Source organism: Alexandromys fortis, unplaced genomic scaffold (assembly GCF_014885135.2).
Source record: "Alexandromys fortis isolate MF-2015 unplaced genomic scaffold, M_Fortis_MF-2015_v1.1 scaffold_39, whole genome shotgun sequence".
Lineage (NCBI taxonomy): Eukaryota > Metazoa > Chordata > Mammalia > Rodentia > Cricetidae > Alexandromys > Alexandromys fortis.
The window spans coordinates 12,074,298-12,096,217 of record NW_026067918.1 but is presented as its reverse complement, the minus strand read 5'-3'; the positions used below and the strand labels follow the sequence as shown (position 1 = coordinate 12,096,217).

The 21,920-nt window shown below is 51.7% G+C and overlaps 1 protein-coding gene across 2 annotated transcripts in view; it reads right to left on the bottom strand.

The window, feature by feature from the left end:
* Positions 1-21,920, bottom strand: part of Rnf213 (ring finger protein 213) — an 88,481-nt gene that overhangs the window by 53,691 nt on the left and 12,870 nt on the right. Inside the window, exons 4-19 of one of the 2 annotated variants that reach the window (XM_050140020.1) lie at positions 20,878-21,006; positions 16,770-17,297; positions 16,479-16,598; positions 15,763-15,935; positions 15,160-15,315; positions 14,212-14,426; positions 11,963-12,249; positions 11,269-11,528; positions 10,170-10,367; positions 8,157-8,379; positions 7,182-7,237; positions 5,327-5,480; positions 4,849-5,013; positions 4,171-4,260; positions 3,042-3,164; positions 1,310-1,490 (exon numbers count right to left, since the gene is read on the bottom strand). In XM_050140020.1, the coding sequence (XP_049995977.1) occupies positions 1,310-1,490; positions 3,042-3,164; positions 4,171-4,260; positions 4,849-5,013; positions 5,327-5,480; positions 7,182-7,237; positions 8,157-8,379; positions 10,170-10,367; positions 11,269-11,528; positions 11,963-12,249; positions 14,212-14,426; positions 15,160-15,315; positions 15,763-15,935; positions 16,479-16,598; positions 16,770-17,297; positions 20,878-21,006 (3,058 nt within the window). The remainder of the gene's footprint in view (positions 1-1,309; positions 1,491-3,041; positions 3,165-4,170; positions 4,261-4,848; positions 5,014-5,326; positions 5,481-7,181; positions 7,238-8,156; positions 8,380-10,169; positions 10,368-11,268; positions 11,529-11,962; positions 12,250-14,211; positions 14,427-15,159; positions 15,316-15,762; positions 15,936-16,478; positions 16,599-16,769; positions 17,298-20,877; positions 21,007-21,920) is intronic. The other variant, XM_050140021.1, reaches the window with a different exon arrangement.

Below are 21,920 nucleotides of genomic sequence, written 5' to 3'. Positions count from 1 at the left end.
GCGGCTGAGCAATAAGAAGACAGGGAGGAGCTTCCAATGCAAACTGCTATGAAAGGCGTCTCTAAGGCCACTTATGGGTCCAGCTCAGGGATCTTCTAGAGAACAAACCAGAGGGGAGTGAAACTGCAGGGCCTCAGGTCCTGGGGGCAGTGAGCTCACTGTGTCTACACTGTGATGCCCCACACATGCCGGCACACATGTGTTAGAGCCTAGAGAGCACCTATGACCCCAGAGTGCCAACACTCAACAGCTCATCCGAGTTAAAGGACACACACATTCCAGAACAGCGCATGGCTGCTGGAGGAGCCTGTGGGAGCCAAGTTTGCTGACAAATTTTTCTAGAAAACCTATTAATTGAAAAAACACACTTGTGATACTTCCAGGTGAACAGTAAATAGAAATGGCGCCCACATCAGCACTCAACGCTTTTGGCCTCACGCTTCACAAGCTGTAGGGGGGCCTCCCTGTTTGGGCTATCAAAAGATCTGGTGAGCATTAAGTGAGCATTAAGCTTTCCTGGGCTTTTAGAACAAACCCGGCACATTCCTGCTCCAAGATCTAAACACAGCAGCTCACAGAAGACACGTGAGAGATTTCAGGGGAAGTCATAACACTCCGGTCTGTGTGTGCTGGGAGGTCAGCTGGGACTTCCTGTTCTGTAAGTCAGTCAGCACAGTCTCAAAGGGACTGCTCTGAAGGCCACCCGAGCCTGTCTAGTTCTCCCTCTCCTGTGTGTGTTTGTGTGTGTGTGCGTGCACACACTTGCTTACATGGTATGTGTGCATGCATATGTAGGCAGTCCAAAATCTCTCTGAACCTGAAGCTTGGCTTATAGCAAGAAGCCACATGTATCCTTGGACTCCATTCCCTACCCCACTGGGCCATCTCCCCACTCAGCACTCAGCAGGCCCTGTACCCGTGGGCCATCTCCCCACTCAGCAGGCCCTGTACCTGTGGGCCATCTCCCCAGCCCAACTGTAATTCCTGCTGCTCTGGGCATCTGCAGAGCAAAGCCCGTCAGTGTCTGCGCTGCACTTCACATCCTTCTCCTGGATGCTGAGGCCCTAGACTGTCGGAGGCAGTGCCAGGCACAGGATGGCAGCACAGCAGCTAGGATGCAGCAGCTCTCAGGCAGCTGGGACTTTAGTTGTCAAGATACCCATGCCTGTCCTGGTCCTGGTCCCACCATCCCAGCTGCTTCCCGCATCAGCACAGACCAGCCAGATGTCAGGTCTGCTTTTCTGTCCTGTTCTGCTCCCAGAGGCCGAGAGGGCGCCCTCCCCAGCTCCCTACAGCTGCCAGCACATACCACACAGTTTGAAGAGTTGCCTCACATCTGGCCACGTGAGCAGGTATTTGAGGATCCCATCCATGTCCAACACAGCCTCCCCATTGTGCTTAGGCCAGGACTTGGTTATCACAGCGGACAAGAGAGTACCAAATTTCTGCAGATCTTGACAGGAGAGCCCCTCAAGGACACTGGTCTGAGACTATAAAGAAAGTGAGTAATAAAAAATAACATGTAATAATCTCGTTTTAGTTTGTTTTAAAATAAGAGAATCGTGAAACCTTGGTGTGTACACAACATTAATCCTAGCATTGGGAAAGGAGTCCAGTCTCGGTTACACAAAAAATACTGAGACTGCGCATACCCGCTCCCTTGGGAAGAGCGGCAGCTTTCCAGCCCATATTCCCTTCTGACTGAAGACAAGTTCACCGAGTTCTGCAGTCTTTGGGGTTGCTTTATTGCGGAGAGGCTTTGTGGGTTTTTTTTATTTGCATACTTTTTATATTATAGTTTTTCTTTTTAAAGTTATTCTTTCAATAATGTTTTAAATCAATTCAAAGTGGTTCATAGAGCCTTCAAGGAAAATGCACCAGGTGGTGGTGGTGCCTGCCTTTAATTCCAGCACTCGGCAGGGGAGGGGGCAGAAGCAGTTGGGTCGTTGTGAGTTCAAGGCCACCCTAGTCTACAGAGCTTCCTGGACAGGCTCTAGAGCTACTCATAGCAACTCTGTCTCGAAAACAAAAAAACAGGAAAAATGCTCACTGGGGTATGAATCAATGGCTTAGAGCTTGCCTAGCATCTGTAAAGTCCTGGTTCAATGTTCAGCACTTCACAAAAGGAAAAATATGTCATAGACATTGTGCTATTTCTGGACAGAGAGATGTCACAGTGGGTGAAGGTGGCTGGTGCCAAACCCAACAACGTGAGTCAATTCTTGGGACCCATGTGGTAGAAAGAGAAAATGAGCCCCCCCCCCAAAAGATGTCCTCTGTTCTCCATGCACATGCCCAACACACACACACACACAGAGGGCGCAATACTCTAACATAATAAAACGTTAATAGGAGGAAGCTTAACATGCTTTGAGCCCTCTCATCACACGTGACCAGCAGAGCTCTGACATAGTGCTCAGGCCACTCAGCAGGGACAGCACAATCCTCCACATACAGACAGCGGGCCTTTCCCTCAGAAGGGACGCAAATGGAAGAAGGGCCTCGCTAGAGCTGAACCTGCAGAAGCGAGAGGGAGCAGGGTGCTGAGTGCGCCTCTCCCAAGCGCGGTCTTTTTCTCAGTCTCCGTCAGAGCACAGGAAGATGAACAGAAACTAAAGCCCGCCAGCAGCAGTGCTCACAGGGGTGACTGGGGCTCAGCCTGTGAGATGCTGGGCAAGGCTGTGTGAGCAGCTGGGAGGTTCTCACCATGTAACCCTGGCTGGTCAGACTCACTACATAGACCAGGCTGGTCTTGAACTCAGAGACCCACCTGCTACTGTCTCCCAAGTACTGGGGTTAAGGGTGTGTGCCACCACACCTAACTTAAGAACTGTCGCTTTGCCTGGCATTTAACCGCCCAGGAAACAGGAAGGCACGCTGCTTCTCAAGGAGTTGGATGAGAACTCTGGATCTCAGCACATGACTCTGGGCATAAAGGGGGATGATCAGACCCTGTAGGGTCTCAGAACAAGCAGGCTTCAGCAGCCTTTGGGAGGCCACATCAGAAAACCCCTGTGAGCCCACAGGGAAAGGCTAGTGACCTGGCAAGCAGAGCTCACGGCTTCAATGACACACTTCTCAAAGCTCCTGGCCACGCTGTCATGGAGTCCGCGATCCTGCCACTGACTGCTGCAGAAGACGGAGATCTGCAAACGGGGCTGCTCCTGCGGACAGAGAGGGAGGCGTGAGGGCTGTGGGGTTCCTCACTACTACACGCCAGGGAAACACCAGGTGTCTTCACCACCCCGTGATTTGAGCTTCTCTGCACAGGACCGCACTATCCAAGGAACTAATGAAAACAGATTCTGTAGCTAGGCATGGTGGCTCGTGCCTCTGGTCCCAGCACTAGAGAGCCCAAGGCGAGAGGATTGCTGGGAGCTTGGAACTGGCAAGAGTGAGAACCTGTCACAAATATTCAAAAATTAGAGCCTTTTGTTTTAGTCTGCAAAAAAAAAAAAAAAAAAATCCCAACACTTGGGAGACAGAGGCAGGTAGATCTCTCTTAAGTTAGGAGCCAGCGTGGTGTACAGAGCAAGTTCTAGAATAGGTTCCAAAGCTAGAGAAATCCTTTTTTGAAAAAAACAAAAACAACAATAAAAACCCACAATAAGCAAAAATAACACACACCCCAAAAACACTAAAACAAAACACCAGCACTGGGGCTTGTGAAAGCAGGACAGGTAATTTTTGAAAAATAAGCTATTTTCCTCCCCTTCTGGTTTCCTAACATCTAACTGGTAGTTTTGGGTAAAGCATTCCTATCATGTAAAGTTGACTTTCCATGTTGCCAGCTCTTAAGTGTGGCCATTTCTTGAGTGTTTCCCAACACTAAAGAGCAGTTTTCTCCTCGGTTTTGTTTTTGCCCCCTTAATGTTATTTCCATAACTGGCCAGTGCGGTATCTGCATGTGTGCTTCCCTATATATGGTTCAGGTCCCCATCATGTTCCTGTTCTTCTAAGGGCATCACACAAGACATTGGACATTTTTCTGAAGTCAAAAGAAAATGACCAACTCAGAAACACGTGTCCAAACTCATGGCTGACCCCCTGCCTCCCCACCATTATCAGCCTTGCACTCAAGTGAACCACACATAACAATTGGGGAGGTAAGCTGCCTGGCCTCCTCTATGTTCTTTCATCTCCCAAAAAGAGTGCCCCGGCCTCAGGTACCTGCTTGAGCCTCCCTTCCAAGTCTCCCAGCAGCGACCCCTTCCAGCCATACTTCCTGGGGAAGTCAATTTCCACCAGCCGTCGCCACAGCTGCACAATCAAAAAGTGACAACGTCAGCAATGACTTAATGCCACAGCGTGGACAAATAAGGTGGACAAGCAGGTGCAGTTACAGGTCTGTGGTCCTAGGTACTTGAGAAACTGAGGCAGGGGGCTGTTGAAGTCCAGGAGTTCAGGGCTGGCCTGGACACAACAGGAAGACCTTGTCTCAAGAGCAGTAAGAAAGGGGCGACCATTATGGCAGTGTGAAGGGCGAGGGCACCAAGCCTCAAGAATGGTGGGGCTCTTAGCTCTTCATGTCATTGGTAAAACTGTGCTGGCGGTGAGTCGGCAACACGACCCACTTTGGCCCATGAAGTCACCACCACCTTCCCAGTTGTGTGACTACTCTTTGTTTGGAGAAAGGAGTCTCCTAATATTTATCCTGAAAAGTTTCAAACAGACAAGACAGTGTGAAAAACAGAAACATGGCCACAGATTGACAAGACCCTTCTCTACAGGAGGAGCACAGTGGCTAGGCTTCAGGCCATGGTCACAGCTCTTGGGACGGTAGTGATGGCTCCCTTATGTCCACACCCATGTGCCTTTGGCAGCTTCACAGCTCCCAGGAAGCCTTACCGCCATCTCCTCAGGATAGGTAAAGCGGACAGTGGCTGAACCGGTATAGAAGATGTTTCTTTTAAACATGCTGCGCAGACAGTTTCTTGTGGTGCTCAGGACCCCCTGGAAGATGTTTGTCAGCAAGTCTTCATTATCTGTAGCAACAGGCCCCTCTGTGGCAGCCTGCGGGCACGCAAGAAAGGGATTACAGAATCTGAGGTCACCCTCGAGTCTGATGACCTGAGTTTGATCCCCAGGACCCACATGGGGGAAGGAGAGAACTGACTCTCACAAGGTGTCCTGATTTCCACACCCATGCCCATGGTGCCGTCTCTGTGTCTTTGTCTGTATGTCAGTCTCTCCCAGGCTGTACTGTCTGCAGGAAGCTGGGTTCTCCGATACAGTGTCCCAGGCTGCACTGTCTGCAGGAAGCCCATGCCCTCCAGTACAGGATCCCAGGCTGTACTGTGTATTCAGATGTGGGAACCTTACTTACCCCTGCGGGTTTGAGTTGAAGCATTTTACAGACAAGCTCGGCAGACAGGGCAGGAACCTCATAGAACGGTACATAGGCTGTGATGTTGCAGACAGTTTCATGGAGGGTCAGACACTCAGGTAAGTAGGTCTGTAACTGGGTCTCCCCAAGAATCCTATCCACAAAGAGAGGTGGAGAAATCATTGAAATAGTTGACAAATGAGAAGGGGGGGGGGTTCAATTAAAAAAGAAAAAAAAAGCAATCCTCTGTGAGGGGTTTGTGGATGGAGTGAGTAGAGATCTGACTACCTAGCACCTGAGGCTCTGGGTTCAGTCCTCAGTCCTACATAAGGACAAAAGCTGGGACTGGGCATAAAGCTCAGCAGTCAAGTCAAAATACATGCTGCACTGTCGGAGGACATGGGGGGACGGATCAGCACCACACATTCCTGGGGCTGCAGCTCATGGCAGCTGCAGACTAAAGAAAAGGAAGTAAGGGAGCTGACCACGAGGGCTCCTCTCTCTCCACTTCCTGACTTCAGATGCAATGTACATCCTGCTTAACACTCCTGCTCCAGGGCTTCCCCTGTGCCCCGCCCCCAGTGTGGACTGTGCTCTGACAGTATGGACTGTGCTCCCCGACAGTATGGACTGTGCTCCCCGACAGTATGGACTGTGCTGACAGTATGGACTGTGCTCTGACAGTATGGACTGTGCTCCCCGACAGTATGGACTGTGCTCTGACAGTATGGACTGTGCTCTGACAGTATGGACTGTGCTCTGACAGTATGGACTGTGCTCCCCGACAGTATGGACTGTGCTCTGACAGTATGGACTGTGCTCTGACAGTATGGACTGTGCTCTGACAGTATGGACTGTGCTCCCACAGTATGGACTGTGCTCTGACAGTATGGACTGTGCTCCGACAGTATGGACTGTGCTCTCTGACAGTATGGACTGTGCTCTGACAGTATGGACTGTGCCCCCGACAGTATGGACTGTGCTCTGACAGTATGGACTGTGCTCTGACAGTATGGACTGTGCTCTGACAGTATGGACTGTGCTCTGACAGTATGGACTGTGCTCTGACAGTATGGACTGTGCTCTGACAGTATGGACTGTGCTCTGACAGTATGGACTGTGCTCTGACAGTATGGACTGTGCTCTGACAGTATGGACTGTGCTCTGACAGTATGGACTGTGCTCTGACAGTATGGACTGTGCTCTGACAGTATGGACTGTGCTCTGACAGTATGGACTGTGCTCTGACAGTATGGACTGTGCTCTGACAGTATGGACTGTGCTCTGACAGTATGGACTGTGCTCTGACAGTATGGACTGTGCTCTGACAGTATGGACTGTGCTCTGACAGTATGGACTGTGCTCTGACAGTATGGACTGTGCTCTGACAGTATGGACTGTGCTCTGACAGTATGGACTGTGCTCTGACAGTATGGACTGTGCTCTGACAGTATGGACTGTGCTCTGACAGTATGGACTGTGCTCTGACAGTATGGATTGTGCTCTGACAGTATGGACTGTGCCTGACACTGAGTCACAACAGACCCTTCTCCAGCAGCCTTTGTCAGGTGCTTGTCATAGCCAGGGAAACAGTAATACGTTTGATTTGTCTTCTGATCTGATTTGCTAAAGGCAGGCTCGGATGTAACAGGTACAGGGAAGGGATGTAGCAAGGGACCATGGGTAAAATCTCAGCCCTGAAGCTGGACAAGTCATCTAATAGCGTGGACAGCATGGCTTAGTTTCCACCTCCCCACGGAGACAGCACGTGTGGGAAGGTGAGGCCAGCGGGGGCACTCACCATGCTGCCCAGAGCTGTGTGGAAGCCAAGGCTGCCCTGGGCCTTCCTACTTACGTGGTCTCATAAATGTCCACAAGTTTAATCAGCATTGTAAAGATCCGCTTGACATCCTAGGACAATAGAAGAAGTGTGATCACGCTGTGAGTGAGCCAGAAACGCCTGTGAGCACACGAGCACTGGCTTCGTCTTTCCCTGTGTGCACACGAGCACTGGCTTCGTCTTTCCCTGTGTGCACACGAGCACTGGCTTCGTCTTTCCTTCCATCAACACGGCTGCTCTTGGGAAGAATAGCTTCTCATGATTAAATTCACGGCACAGAATTCCCACTGCTGTCTTCTGAGCATGCACACATGTGTGGAAACTGTGCTCTTATAGGGAGCTGTGCACCCTGTTTTGAGGCAGTGTCTCTCATTGGCTTGGAGACTACAATTGAGCTAGGCTGGCTCCTAAAGATCTGCCCATCGCTACTCCCCCTGGGGAGTAAAGGGCAGGCCACAGTGACCTGCATTTCCTGGGGGTTCCGGGGATTGAACTCAGATCCTCAAGCTTGTATGGCAAGCACTTTACCAAATGATCATCTTTCCAGGCCAACATCCACAATTCTCTATATCTAAAGCCGTGTAGGAAGGATGGACAACAGCAACTATGGAACAAGTTCACAGCCAAACTGCCTTGTAGTTCTGCCCAGCACAACTGTTTAAAACACTTAAAATACAACTGAGAAAAGCTATTGACTTTCCCAAATTCTATTTACTGAAAGAGTAGACACCAGCAAATCAGCCTTTGCCTTTATATGAAATGTCACCACATCTGTATAAAAAAGCCTCAGCACACCTGGCTAGATAAACCTCCCCCACCTCTAGATAAATCTCTCTCACTCTCAGTCCTTTCCCACCCTCTCATTGCTCATGGCCCTGAGGGTGAGACCCACACATGAAGTAAGCCCTGTCCCACAGGCCACTCCCAGCACCTTAGCGTTAACCTGTTCTTGCTCAGACACCACTTGCTGGTCTGGTCCCCATAACACACCTCTAGGTTTTGGTCAGAGATCTTGCCCAGCCCTCGAAGCCGGTATGAAACCCCTTGCAAACAATCCAGGATGCGGGCAGGCACGAGACTCAAGTATTCTGTCGAGTTTTCCAAGTAGGAAGTCAAGCTTTCCAGCGGGACCAGGCTGAACCAGGAGCGGAAGAGGAAGTCATCCACCTGCAGCAGGGCCATCTTGGACTGCATGAACTGGAGAACCCCGCTCCTGAGGAGAGAGCACAGATGCAGTGAGGCTGCAGCAGTTGGAACTGACGTGGAGGGGACGGAAGCAGGAGCTGCACAATCTGATTTGAGGTTTGTGATCGCCCACAGGAAACAAAAGTCGGTCAGGAATGGAGGGCGGGGAGGGATTGCAAGGGCGGGGTGGCTGCTGGACTTTTCCCTCCAGACCCCGAGGGGCTCCCCTTCATCCCACACTGAGAGCAGTAGCAGAGCTGGGTGGAGTTGAAAATTTTGTAGGGCTTCAGTTGGCAGAAGCTGAGATCTGAGGTCCCAGAGAGATGGGCTCATCCCTGTTTCTGTGCCCAGCCTGCAGTGGGGCCTCATCCAGCAGCCGTCTTAGCTCTCAACTGCCCACTCTTCACTGTCCCCTACACTGTAGGATGCTCACGGTCCTCACGTCTGTCTTCCTGTCTCCCCGAGACTCCCAGACCCCACACCTGCCCCTACAGAGGCCAGGGTTCACCATGACACCCCCCAGCACACACACCACTCTTCTTCCTAAAGTTCTCAGAAAGATAGCAGCCTCCTCTAGGCCTACCTGCGCATCACGGCAGGGCACACAGGACTTGCTCCAAGCCTGACCATGGTGCTACTCTCCAGTATGTTCAATGGTCAACTCCCACAGAGGACAGGTGCTGCTTGTCACTCTCTGAGCTACCTACAACCCTGACCACACAGGGGTTTCCCTAAGAATCTGTTCACTCAGTGCATGAGGCTCTTGCAGGTTACAGGTAGGGATTTCCTGCTGGCCCTGACTAGCTGACAGCTTTTCCTTAAACCTTGGATCAAACTCTAGCCTTGGAAATCCTCCCTGCCACCACCAGCATTGAGGAATGAGCCTTTCCTGGAGGAACAATAAAGTCCTATTGGCCTGAAATGCCTCCCATGATGCAGCGAGGTGGTGTGATAACAGCAGAGGGGAACTGAACCATCGCAACAGCCTCTGCAATATGACGGGGTACGGCGCAGCGCACCGTGATGCTGAAATGTGCCTGTTCCCATGGCACGCACGCACCTGGGTAGAGGCCCGGGGGAGAACACTTGCTCAGGCCCTGGGTTCCCTCTCCAGTATGAGGGGAAGGGAGATGGAGAAGAGGAAGAAGGGGAAGGAGGAGAGGGAGGAGGTGGGAGAAGGAAGGAAGGAAGGAAGGAAGGAAGGAAGGAAGGAAGGAAGGAAGGAAGGAAGGAAGGAAGGAAAAGTACTGATTTCACGCCTAGAATCTAAGTTTTCTACAGAACTTCTGGTAAGACCTTCTTATCAGAGGGGAGGCCCTGTGTGGAAATACGTTCCCAGTATTGGTCCACTTAGGCCGGCAACAGAGCCTTCTCTCCAGCTGTCTGTTGGAGTTACCTGGGCTAGGTGAGGACGGGGAGATGGCTTGTTTAAAAATGCTTCCTGTGCACATGAGGACCTGAGTTCAGACACGTGCAAAAGACACATTGTACCAGCATGTGTGACCCCAGTGGTCCTGTGAGGACATGGGACATTCAGACCAGACAGGAAAATAACCCAAAATTAATGTGCCGGTCATCTGGGCATACATAGTCAGAAAAGGAAAGCAGAGACCCGGGAGGAAGGGTGAGTACTGGAGGCTGCCCTCCGAGCTACACGCATACACACGAAAGAGTTAGGCAGAGTGAGAAGCATGGTTATCGAAGGCCCTAGTAAATAAAAAGCAGAAATGACTCCAATGAGAACAGGGGACTGGCTGCCCAAGAGTCAACCGCCTGAGGGTCTGGAATTGGCATCGTAAGTGCAGCGATTCAACTCACCTAATGGGTGCTTTCTCCCGAAACTGTGCAAAACAGATTCCTTCAAGGCCTGCCCAGGTGTCCTCGGACTGGCTCTTAGAGGCCCTCCTGGATGGGGACAGCTGCATGCAGTAGTGCAGGATGGGTAAGGTGCTCAGCCAGCGGTCCACACCCTCGGCTATGCACCTGCTGCATAGGTTTACCAGGTACGCACGCCATCTAGAAGGGAACGGAGGTGTCAGCGAGGGGAAGGTGGCCCAGGGGTCTATGACCACCATCTGCAGAGAACAGGGAACTCTGCATGGCTGGACAGGGTCCAAACCAGGAGAGGGGTCACAATAAAGATATGAAATCCCAGCCCCACCCCGCGGACCCTCACGGCTCCCCACAACAGATTCCCGCCAGAGTCATCTCCGTCTACACCACACAGCTGAGGAGTATCTTCACAAACGGAATCAATCACTTGGGTGTCTAAAACATAAGCCAAACGGCCAGTGTCCAGTAAGAGCTGCTCAGAAGTCCAAATCATACCAGCCACAAGGCAAGGTCACTGGGTGCAAAGAGGTCGCCTCCAAACTCACTGTGACCCTACAGTGAGAACGCACTTTCTAATCTATGTGGCACAGGCAGAGCTGGAGGGAACACTTTGCTGAAGCTTCCACAGATGCCGAGACACGTGTGCAGAAGCACTTTGTGTGTTCCTTTACTACAAGATGCCTGGTTTGGCTTCAAATTCATGGGCTCAGAGGATTCTCTCACATTGGCCTGCCACATCCCAGGGACCACAGACAGGCACCTCGACCCTCAGTTCCATGGGTTAGTGTGGGGCTCATGCCCCAAATCTAGCACTCCGCAAGCTGAGGGCAGAAATCTCATGAATCTGAGCAGACTGGGCTATGTAGTGAAACTGTCATAAAACAAACAAACAAACACAAAACAGAAATGATGCGGAGGCTGGAGAGATGCTCCTGAAGAGCCCCTGTTTGCGGTAGCCACAGGTTGGCTCACACCTGTCTCTAACACCTTCTGGCCTCAGTAGGCACCAGGCATGCACATGATATACCAACATATGTGCATGTGAAACACCTGTACACATAAGATAGAAATGAAGAGGAAATACTTTTGAGGTTTGCTGAGGATGGGGCTCAGGTCACTGTGAAGAGCTTCTGGCGAGCCAGCACTCGGGGTGAGGAGGTAGCACAGCGTGTCCAGGTCATTTTTAAGGACAACAAAGTCAACTTCTTCCACCATGAAAAGGATGGTCAGGCCCAGCTTCATTCCACTCTTCACAGGGAAGTCGGCAGGCAGAGAGTCCCCGCTCTTCCCTTCCAGGAAGGGTGCCATCAGGGTTTTCACATGCTCCCACAGGTGCGCCTTCACCTGGTCCCGGGAGGGAAAGAAGTGTGAGCTCTGCAGGGGACATTCAGCAGCTGGGCACTGTGCCAGGGACCAGGGCACTGTGGCAGGGACCAAGGAACCAGTGCCAGGGAGGGCTTCACTTGCCTCTCTCCTGGGCTTCACCGCTGAAGCACACAGATGCTCAGTCCCTAGCCCTTCAGGGTGGAGGTACAGGAGACATCCTAGGGACAGCCACACCAGTGTAAGGTGTAACGAGGAGCCCACCCCTTCTGGGAGAGCACAGGACCATGCTGAGGGTAGGGCACAGAGGAACCTTTCAGAAAGATGGCGTGACGTCCTCCTGCCCCCATCCATACTTGGCCCACTGAGTCCAGGAGTCACCTACCTAGCCTCTAGCTGGTCAAGGGACACTGCCTGTCTACTCTAGAGCTGCTGGTGACAGTGGGAATGGGTACCTCTTTCTCTTCGTATTGCAGACTGGACCATGGCCGCCTAGCCTGCCCTTCATGGACCATAGGCACTCGGACCACGGAGTAAAACTGCAGGAACTGGGTCATGAAGCTCTGCAGGTTGATGGCACTCCAGGGCTGGAGAACACTGAAGATGCGGTCCAGCATGACCGCAGCGGCAATATTCTTCCCTCTCACCAGGTCCTTTCTTGAACCATCAGTGAAAGAATCAAAAAATTTCTTGATCATCCCAGGAGGCCTCATGCAGATTATGTCGTCATACTGATGCCAGTCTGTGGGGACAATGACACCCATGTGGGCGAGCTCCAAATCCCTGAGGCCTGTCCTCCCCTAGAAGGCAGAAATGTCGGGGGGGGGGGAGCAGCCCGAGGAGGAAAGCCCAGGTGATCAGCCCACTCTATCAGCTAGGACAAGGGGTGCCTGTGCAGCCGGGGCTGTTAGTATGCTGTTAGTGTGTATAACACCCTGGTATGTAGATCATAGGGAGAGTGCTAACTTAGCATGTATAAAGCCCTGGGTTTAGACATGATAAGAAACTTTCTCAGAGGTCCTGATGAGAGGACAATGGGAAGTTTACTTCTGTGGTCCTTGTCCAAAGTGGACTTGGCAAAACCAATCAAGGTCTGAGCCAGCGCCTCAAAAGAGCCGAGGTTGAAGTTTCTGGGGACCTAACCCTTCTTCTTGGTTATCAATCCTAAGGCATCTGTATCTGAGGAATACCGTGTTCTCATTGCCTACATTGCCTGATTTAGCTCTGATGACCTTTGTCTTTTTCACTCTACAAATACTATATAGGTACTCACACATGTACATAAAATAAAAAATAAATCTGTCTTTAAAATTTTAAAGACCAGCATGGGTAACAAGTCAAATCCTGTCCTTAAAAAATGATGGATAAGGCGGGTAGTAGTGATGCATCCTTTAATACCAGCACTTGGGAGGCACAGACTGGCAGATCTCAGTGAGTTCAAGGCCAGCCTGCTCTACAAAGCAAGTTCCAGAACGGGCAGGACTGTTACACACAGAAACCCTGTCTCTAAAACAAAACAGCAAAATCACGGGAGCTGTAGGAACAATTGAGTTGATGAAGGCCCTGGGGACACAGCTGAGAAAGTTGTCCTCTGACCTCCACAAGCACACCGTGTCATGTGCACACACACACACACACACACACACACACACACGATGCAGGGCAACAGCGCTAGCACAAGCAAGCATGTGCAAACTCGCACTGAGTAAGTAAAAATGGCCAGGACAGCCTATCAGAGGACCAAAAGTGCAGTAACTAATGACGCGCTCCTAGCCAATCACACACCAGCAGTGACAGTTTGAAAGGGACCAACCAGAACCATTCCTGCCGCAGCTTAATAATTTCCCTAACTCCATGAAAGCCCCAACTTTTTTTTTTTGTTTGCCCCGACGTTTTTTACAATAAATAAATTCTGCATTGGAATCTCTGGGAGTCTGTGTTGTGGCCTCCATGTCCTCCCACCCCTGCTGGGAAACAAGGATCGCACAAAGGGAGCAGCAACAAGCCCGCAGAAACTACACACATGTACAAATCAATGTATTAAAATACTTCTAAAGTTATGTCAATGCTGAGAGCCTGGGTTCCACCCTCAGTACCAGGAAAAAACCAAGTCCACACTGGGCAAAGGCAGGAGGACAGTCTGAAGAGACTCAGCAGGGGTCCACCCGCCCCTCCCAGGTCTGGAGCTGCTTCAGCAGCTAAACCACACACAGAGGAAAGGAACCCTTTCAGGACTCTGCCTCTGACAGAGGGACAAGAGGTGACTGTGGCAGGTGCCTGGGCAGGTCCTCAGTAGTTCTATGGCCCTTCCATGGAAGGACATCAGGCTGTGAGCCCAGGAGGACAAGGCCAGCGAACAGCAGAACACAGGGGCACGAAGGTGCCCTTCCAAATGCCCCAGCCAAATGGAGTCACGTAAGCAGCGTACGGGAATGAAGACGGATCGTGAACATGGGAAAGACACTTTAAACGTCACTGTCAAAGCCGACCTCCGCCCCTCCTGCCCCACCCTCAATCACCTTCCATCCGACCAACCCTTGAAACAGGTCCTTCCATCCAGGTCTCTTCACGCAGTAAAGGGTTGAGTCAAACCCACTCCCGAAGGCAGCTTTACTCAGCATCAAGGCAAAGGCAGGCAGTGCCAAGCAGAGGACCCAAAGACCCAGGAGCTGGGCTGACCCACTCAGGCCCCTCGATGACTTACCTCCACCAGTGCTCAAGCGGGCAGAATCCACCAGCAGACTGCGGTTCACATGCTCGCCTTTCTTCTTTGACTCCTCATAGATAAATTCGTAGTCTACGGAATCCTTGCTACTTCCACCACGGTGAATGACATACTTATAAGGGATGGGTTTGTTCAGGCTCTGCCGGGGAATGACCATGCTGCCCTCGATGAGCAACCCGAGCTCACGAAGGTCTCTGTGGAGTAACATAACATGTCATTTACCAGAGGACACGTGTCATGAAGCCCTGCCCCAAGGTAACAGTGCTTTTAGAACAGGACACGATTTCCTGCCAGAGCCCAGAGAAAGGAGCCACACTAAGATGGGAGGGGGATGCATGCTGGAGAATGTGTCTGAAACATTCCTTCAGTCTCAGCAGCGGTAGTTCATGCCTTTAATTCTAGCTTTCATGAGGCAGAGGCCGGCTGATCTGTGAGTTCAAAGCCAACCTGGTCTACAGAGCGAGTTCCAGGACAGCCAGTGCTACACAGAGAAACCCTGTCTCAAAAGACAAACAGGCTGAAGAGATGGCTCAGAGATTAACAGCACTGGCTGTTTTTCCAGAAGTTTCTGAGTTCAATTCCCAGCAACCATATGGTGACTCACAACCATCTTTAGTGAGATCTGGTGGCCCCTTCTGGCCTGCTGGCAGACATTCATACAAAACACTGAATACGTTAAAATAAACTGAATACGTTAAAATAAACAAAAAAAAAACCCACCCATTTTCCACCAATCATGGTAGGAGGCAGGAGGATTACTATGAGTCCAAGTCAGTCAGGACTACAAAGTGGTTCAAACAAACCAAAACAGGAGAAGAAAAAGAAAAAAAAAGCAAAGGAAGAAAAGGAAGAAGAAAGTGTGCCCTACTGCTTTGGTCACATGACCACTGACGAGGACAGCACCTGCCCCCCCCCCCCCCCACTCACTTGGTGTAGTTCATCTCGCAAGCATCAGTCCAGGGTTCCTTCCCGAGCCCCTCTCCCCCTCTGACACACACTCTGTGGTTGTCAGGGTTGAATGAGAAGTCACGGGAAATAATGGCGTGGAAGTACACGGTGACTCCATCCTCTGGGCTAAGTGTTCTGGGAAGAGTGAGAAGGAAACACCAGCTGCCGGGGTGCGTGCACACATCAGGAATAAGCACCCATGCACTAGCGCACACACAGGCACACACACCATGCTTATTTCTCTGGTGTGTGTCGACACCCCTAAGTACCAGGCATTCAGACTCAGACACAGCGCCCCCAGCAGGCTGCCTCCCCTTCCCATCGAGGGGGTGGGGTGGGTTAGGAGTCTGGACAGTGATGGCTTCATCCAGGAGAGCTCCTTAGGCTCACACTGACTGTGAGGGACCCAGGGACCAACAGGAAAGAGGTTTGGGACTGCTGTCCCAGGTGGGCCCGCCCAGGGCTGTCCTCCCAAAGATGAACGTGCCAAAGGCACTGAGAAGAGATGCAGGCTGGGCATGACAGGAGCTGCATGGCTCTGGCAGAGCTGTAACGCGGGCGCTGAAGGAGGCCACGTCCCACCTCACTGCTGCCTCTGGTGCAGCAGCCTTCTGGTTTCTCTGCTCCTTTTGGTTTTTCAAAGCAGCTGTGTAATTTCTGTTCTCTTCTGGCTTCTTCTGGTCTTCTGCCGGGGTGTTGGCAACCTCACCTCTGTTCCTCCCAGTCTCAGCCATCTTGCCTTTCGGTTTAGCTTCCTAGAGCAAACAATTAAATCCCAGTGCTTAAGACATGTCTCACAGCAGCCGGGGCCACAGCCGTCCTTGTTCAGAACTGGGCAGTCTTCTGGTCGGCTTACCATGGCCTGCAGGAGCCCCTCTTCAACCTTGTCCACAGCCTCTCTATCCCCCCAACTTCCCTTTTCTCTGAGAACAGGCTCACCACGTTCTACCTTAGGGCCTGGGCTCCTGCCGTTCCCTGTCATGCCTTCCGTGTCTGTGGCTAAACCATCACTCCTGGATTCTATTCCCACAGCATCTCCTCAGGTCTCACCCAGCCACCCAAGAGGAGGGATCTGCCTCCTCTCAGGACCCTTCTCAGACCCTTTGTTTCCTCAGGGAACTTTTTCCTTCCCGCCTCTGTCTAGCATAGGAGTTCCATGGAGACAGGCACTGCCTCCCACACGACATCACCATTAACACTGGGCAGCCATCGAGAGATGGCGGCCTGAGGAAGGACCACCAGGGCAGACAGACAGGAGCCCTGCATACTGGACACCTCTTGGCAAGTCAAGCCTATACCTGGTGTTGGTGCTTGGAGGCAGCAGGACTCACAGGGGATGGTTTCTGTTTCTGACCATTGTCTCTTTTTTCTCTCCCATCCTTCTCTGGATTGGCTGCCTCGACTGTAGCATCAATTGGCTGGAAGAAACGGATCACCCAAACCCTAAGTCATAGTGATAAAATGAACACTGACTCTGTGGCTTCAGTCAGTACCAGCCACAAGGTGAGTAACTCAGAGGGGAGCCCTGCCTGCCCGATCCAGGGAGCAGGACACCCCCCACTCCCATGCCACCACGCCCAGCGGCTCACCTCTGAGGCAGCCAGCTCTGCAGTGACAGGCCCTTCTTCCTTGTGTTCAGACTTCTGCCCCTTAGATTCAGACAATGGGGCACTCTGGACAGCATCCATAACCTTAGCGGGGCCTTTGCAGGCAGAAGGGGCTGGGCCACAGTGCCCCTCTTGAGGCAGGTCCTTGTCCACTGAAGCTTTAGAAGTGCTGAGGCCCTTAACTTCTGTGTGGTTACTGGGATCAGGGTTCCTCTGAGTCCCACCTCCGATGCCACTGTCTGTGGCTGTCCCACTGTGACCCTGCAGAGGGAGGCTGCTGTCTGCAGCATGCACACAGTCGTTCTCCATTGGCATAGTCACCGTGTCCTGTGACTGGCCAGGCTGACTACCCACACCAGCCTGCTGGACTTGGTTCTGGGCCAAGGTTGAGTCCTGGGATCCAAGGCTTGAAGGCATATCCAGACTCCAGAGGCCAGAAGACATGGAAGGCAAGGAACCCGCCTCTGAGGAAATGGTGCTCTGTTTTCTCTTCTTCCTCTTCTTTTTACTCTAAACAGAGAGATGTTTGTTTACCCTTAGACTCCATACCCCAGCTCTTCCCTCCAGGTTTCTGTCCAAAACCTCAAGCAGGTGGAGCTGGGAGTCCAAACCACGCCTTAGACCTTTCGCACCAACACCTTCTTTGAATTATTACTTTGTCTAGGAGAATTCTGCCTACATGTGTGCTGGTGTCAGAGAAGGAGGTGAGCCTCCACAGCACAGGGGTGCTGGGAATAGAACACAGGTCCTTTGCAAGAACAAGTGCTCTTACCCACTGGGTAAACATCTTTAGCTTGAGCAGCTACTAACTGAACAAAGGGACAGGGATGGAGACAAGAAGTGACAGGCAGGGCCATACACTTCCGCCAGAGCCTTAGCCTCCCTTGGACTCACTTCTGATAGGATACACCTGGGGACCCTCTTGGAGATTAGCAACATTCACAGGCTCTCCACACATGACACCTTGGCATCTCACGGCACAAAATGGCAGGGAATTTACGGACGAGAGGGAGAAGCAGCGAGTCCCTGGCTAACCCAGGCAAGGCTTCACACCTCGGTAACTTAGCCAGAACCTGAGGAACTTTGCTTGTCAGGACCCCAGTTTCAGGACTTGAAGCCCTGGAAGATTGATGGAGACCCTGCATCAGGTGACTCAGGACGCCTTGAACCCCAACAATAAGAGACAAGGGCCTACCATAGCCCAGCTGGACAGTGAATTACACTAGCTGGGTAAAAAGGAAACAAAAACCAGGGTGCATCTGCACCCGGGTGAGTCCCCAGAATCCCCAGTGAGTCTGCACCTCAGGTACTACAAAGAGCGAATTCTTGGCTTGAGAGCCAGCATTCTCGACTGTGTGCTACTAAACAGAAAGCAGGTCTGGAGATGTAGCTCAGTCAATGAAGTATCGGTCCTGGCTTCAGTCCCTAGCACCCGTAGCCTGGGCACAGCAGTTATATCCCTTGGAAGTTGGTGGCATGGCAGGAGGACCAGAAGTTCAAGGTCATACAGAGTCAAACTACATAGGGAGTTTGGAGGGGAAAAAAGTTTTCAGAGACTAAATTTAAGGGAGAAACAGGTGCGAGCCACTATGCCGACTGCCCATGTTCTTCTTGTCCCTTCACTTTCTGCCATGTCCAAAGTTGGAAGCCTGGAGCAGGCTTCATCTTTGATGCCTTTCCTGAGTTCACTCCTCCTTACCCTACTTGCCTTTACCCCGCCATGACTGAATCAGACCTTCCCGGCTTAGGTCCTGTTGGCCCCAGATGTTGTTGGGACCATTTGTGGAGATACACTCGACTCCAGATCTTCCATTTCATGGTTGGCTGAGGGATGCAAGACTACAGGTTGGGCTGGAGAGATGGCTCGGTGGTTAGGAGCTGCTCTTCCACAGGACCCAGGTTCAATTCTCAGCACCCACAGGGTGACTCACAAGTGTCTGTAACTCCAGTTGCAGGGGATCTGACACACTCACACAGACATACTTGCAGGCAAACATCAATGCACATAAAATAACTATAAACCAGAAGAAGATGACGACAAAGAAGAACACGAGCTAGAAAGGTTCTTTGAGCCATGCTCGATCAGAACTTTGCCTCTGGGGGAGCAGGAAGTCATGAAGCCAAAGCCTGCCTTTGACTGCAAAACCCGTGAGGCAAGCCTCAGAGACAAGACCGCGTCCCGGCTTTTGTTTTCCACGAACCACCTTCTCTGCTCTGCCATCTTTGCAGTCCTCCCTTTGAGCAAACTGGCACCACCTGAGTCTTGTTCTGGGCTGGGCTCCTCCAGAGCCACAGGACGCACGCCTGACCAGTCTTTCAAAGATGGCTTTCCTCAATTGTACAGATGGTACACCTGTGCGATGAGTCCTGGTACTCAAGTGTCTACAAGAGGAAGGGTCTGCATCTGGGACACTGCCACCAAGTGGTGCCCCTAAGACAAATGTTAGCCCTGAGGCACAGGGGGCCAGGTATCCAAGGGGACACAGGCAGCAGTGAATCCTGGTCATCTGGCCACAGAGCTGCCTGCAGTCCCCACTGACAGCCACATGCTGTGAGCGACCCAGCTAAAGCGCCATGCTGTCCCAGCCCTGGTCATGCCTTGTCTGAGCAAGGACACAGTGGTATCTGGGTGCGTTTCGAGGAGCTGAGTTCCCGCCCAGCTCGTGACAGTCTGGTCAGGTGACCCTAGATGCTTTACTAACCCACCATATACCTCAGTTTTCCCTCTCGTTAAGTGGAGACAGATGTCCCTATGTCCTAGGGTCATCGTAGAGGACACAGATAGAACACAGCAGATCTAGAGTTGTCGAGGTTACAGACAAAATGGCATCACCAATTATCAAGGGAGAGGTCTCAGAAGCACTCTGCGAGCACTCTAAGGGAGAGTGTGTGTCCACTGTCCCCTCTCCACCTCCCTGTGATGTGGGATGTCCTTCAGTATTTGTTCCTCTTATTGGTTAATGAATAAAGCTGCTTTGCCCTATGGCAGGGCAGAATATAGACAGGCTGGAACAGATATGGAGAGTTGGCAGGGTCAGAGAGAAGCAATGTAGCTGCCGAAGGAGACAGATGCTGTAACCTGGAACCTTACCTGTAGGCCACAGCCTCATGCTGATACACAGGTTAACAGAAATGGGTTAATTTAAGATCTAAGAGCTAGGTAGGGACACGTCTAAGTCACTTGCCAAAACAGTGTTGCAATTAATATAGTTTTGTGTGATTATTTGAGTCTGGGCGGCCCGGAAAGGAACAAGCAGTCTCGGGTTACATCCATGCTCTGACATCTCTCTGCTCTCAGCCATGTGGTGTGGGGAGCGGGGCTCTGCTCTTGCTTTGGGATGAGTCCTTGTAGGTTATGAGCTAACACTGATTCCTATTGCTTGGGATGCTGCTCCATCAAGGGTCAGGCTCCCAAACCCATCACAGCTCATGAGGTTTGAAAGAAGCTTTTTTTTTTTCCTTCTGAAGAGGCCACCATAAGAAGCATCCACTCATTCCCTGAACAGTGCAGGACGGGTCCAGGGTGGCCAATCACAAATATTGGGAGACTAAGAGGCATCCAACACCAGGAGTCGCAGACAGCAGACAGAGCCACACATAAACCCTTTGTCCTGAGCATCTGGATCAAGTCTCACCCCAGGATACTAGTGATGTGAGCAACCAAGTCCCTTCAACCAGTGCTCAGTGGTTTGTAACCAAAAAATTTCCAAAGGTTCAAATGGTCAAATAAACATGTTGTCTCCTTACCTAAGTCCCGTTCTGCTAATGACACAAATGTCAGCCTCCTACAGACAAACACATGGTACAGTAGGCCCCTCGTGGCATCTGGTCCCTGACTTCAGACACCTTAGCTCAGAACTGCCCCCTCCCAGATCTGAGCCCAAGCAACGACCCTGCCTGGTCAACAGCCCCAGTCTCGGCAGTCACACCCTAAGTAAGTCTGCACTGCCACACCCAGGGGTGGCTCAGCTCCTCAGCCATCCTCAGCTAAGAGGATGCCAAGAGACAGGCACTTGGAGTGTGGCAGTGACTCAGCATCCAAATGCTGGGGGTCATGTGGGTGTGATTGAACAACTGTGTGTCAAGCTACCTGCTCAGCATCCAGGACCCCAAACCCGGCTGTTTCCTTCTTCTTCCTCTTGCTGGGAGGGCACTGAGCACCTTCTGGGCCACCAGCTGTGTCCTCTGAAGCATCTACAAAAATCCCAGGGTCCACTTCCTGTTGAGACATGACCCCTCTCATACAGGGGAGGGTTACCTCCTGCTCTGCTCCTGCAAGATCCAAAGGAGCTTCCACCTCAGAAAAAGCCCAGGAAGGCCACTTCCTTACAGGGACCAACCCAGCTCTCCAGCATCTTAGAGTCTGGCACCAATGGCAGAAGGTGCACGGACACTAAGGAAGGGCTCTGAGGGTGTTCAGAACAAGTCTGCGTGGTGCTCTGATGGACAGGCACACCAATGTCCAGTGTAAACAAGCTTGGGGCCTGGTCCCAGGGGCTTGCGTCTTCTTCGATGGAATACTTCAGGGATACTAGACAGGGAGGTCACTAAAGAAAGACCCAAGCCAGGTCTCCAGAGCCTGGCCTCTCAGCAGACACAGGTGGAATACCTCCCCTGCAGTCAGCTCCCAGTACCTTACATCGAGCAGCCTGGGAGGAAGAGCTAGCAGGGCTCTTCCACACAACGCACCTGGCACCTGGCGCCTTCCCTTCCTGCAAGATGTACAAACCCACTAGCCCGAGAGGACGCGGAAAGTTGGCAATGAGCACCTGTTAGCAGGAAGAAGCTACCCACAGAAGAGACAGAGTCGGGCCGGGAGATGGTGGCACACGCCTTTAATCCCAGCACTCGGGAGGCAGAGGCAGGCGGATCTCTGTGAGTTCGAGACCAGCCTGGTCTACAGAGCTAGTTCCAGGACAGGCTCCAAAGCCACAGAGAAACCCTGTCTCAAAAAAAAAAAAAAAAAAGAAAGAAAGAAAAGACAAAGTTGAAGCTGGTTGCCAAAAGGTTTCCCTTCCTGATATTAAATCTCTCCGCCACCGACATAGCACACCAAACCAAGCTGAATTAAGAATTAAAAGTCCATCTCGAAAAACCAAAAAAAAAAAAAGAATTAAAAGTCCAGGGCTGGAG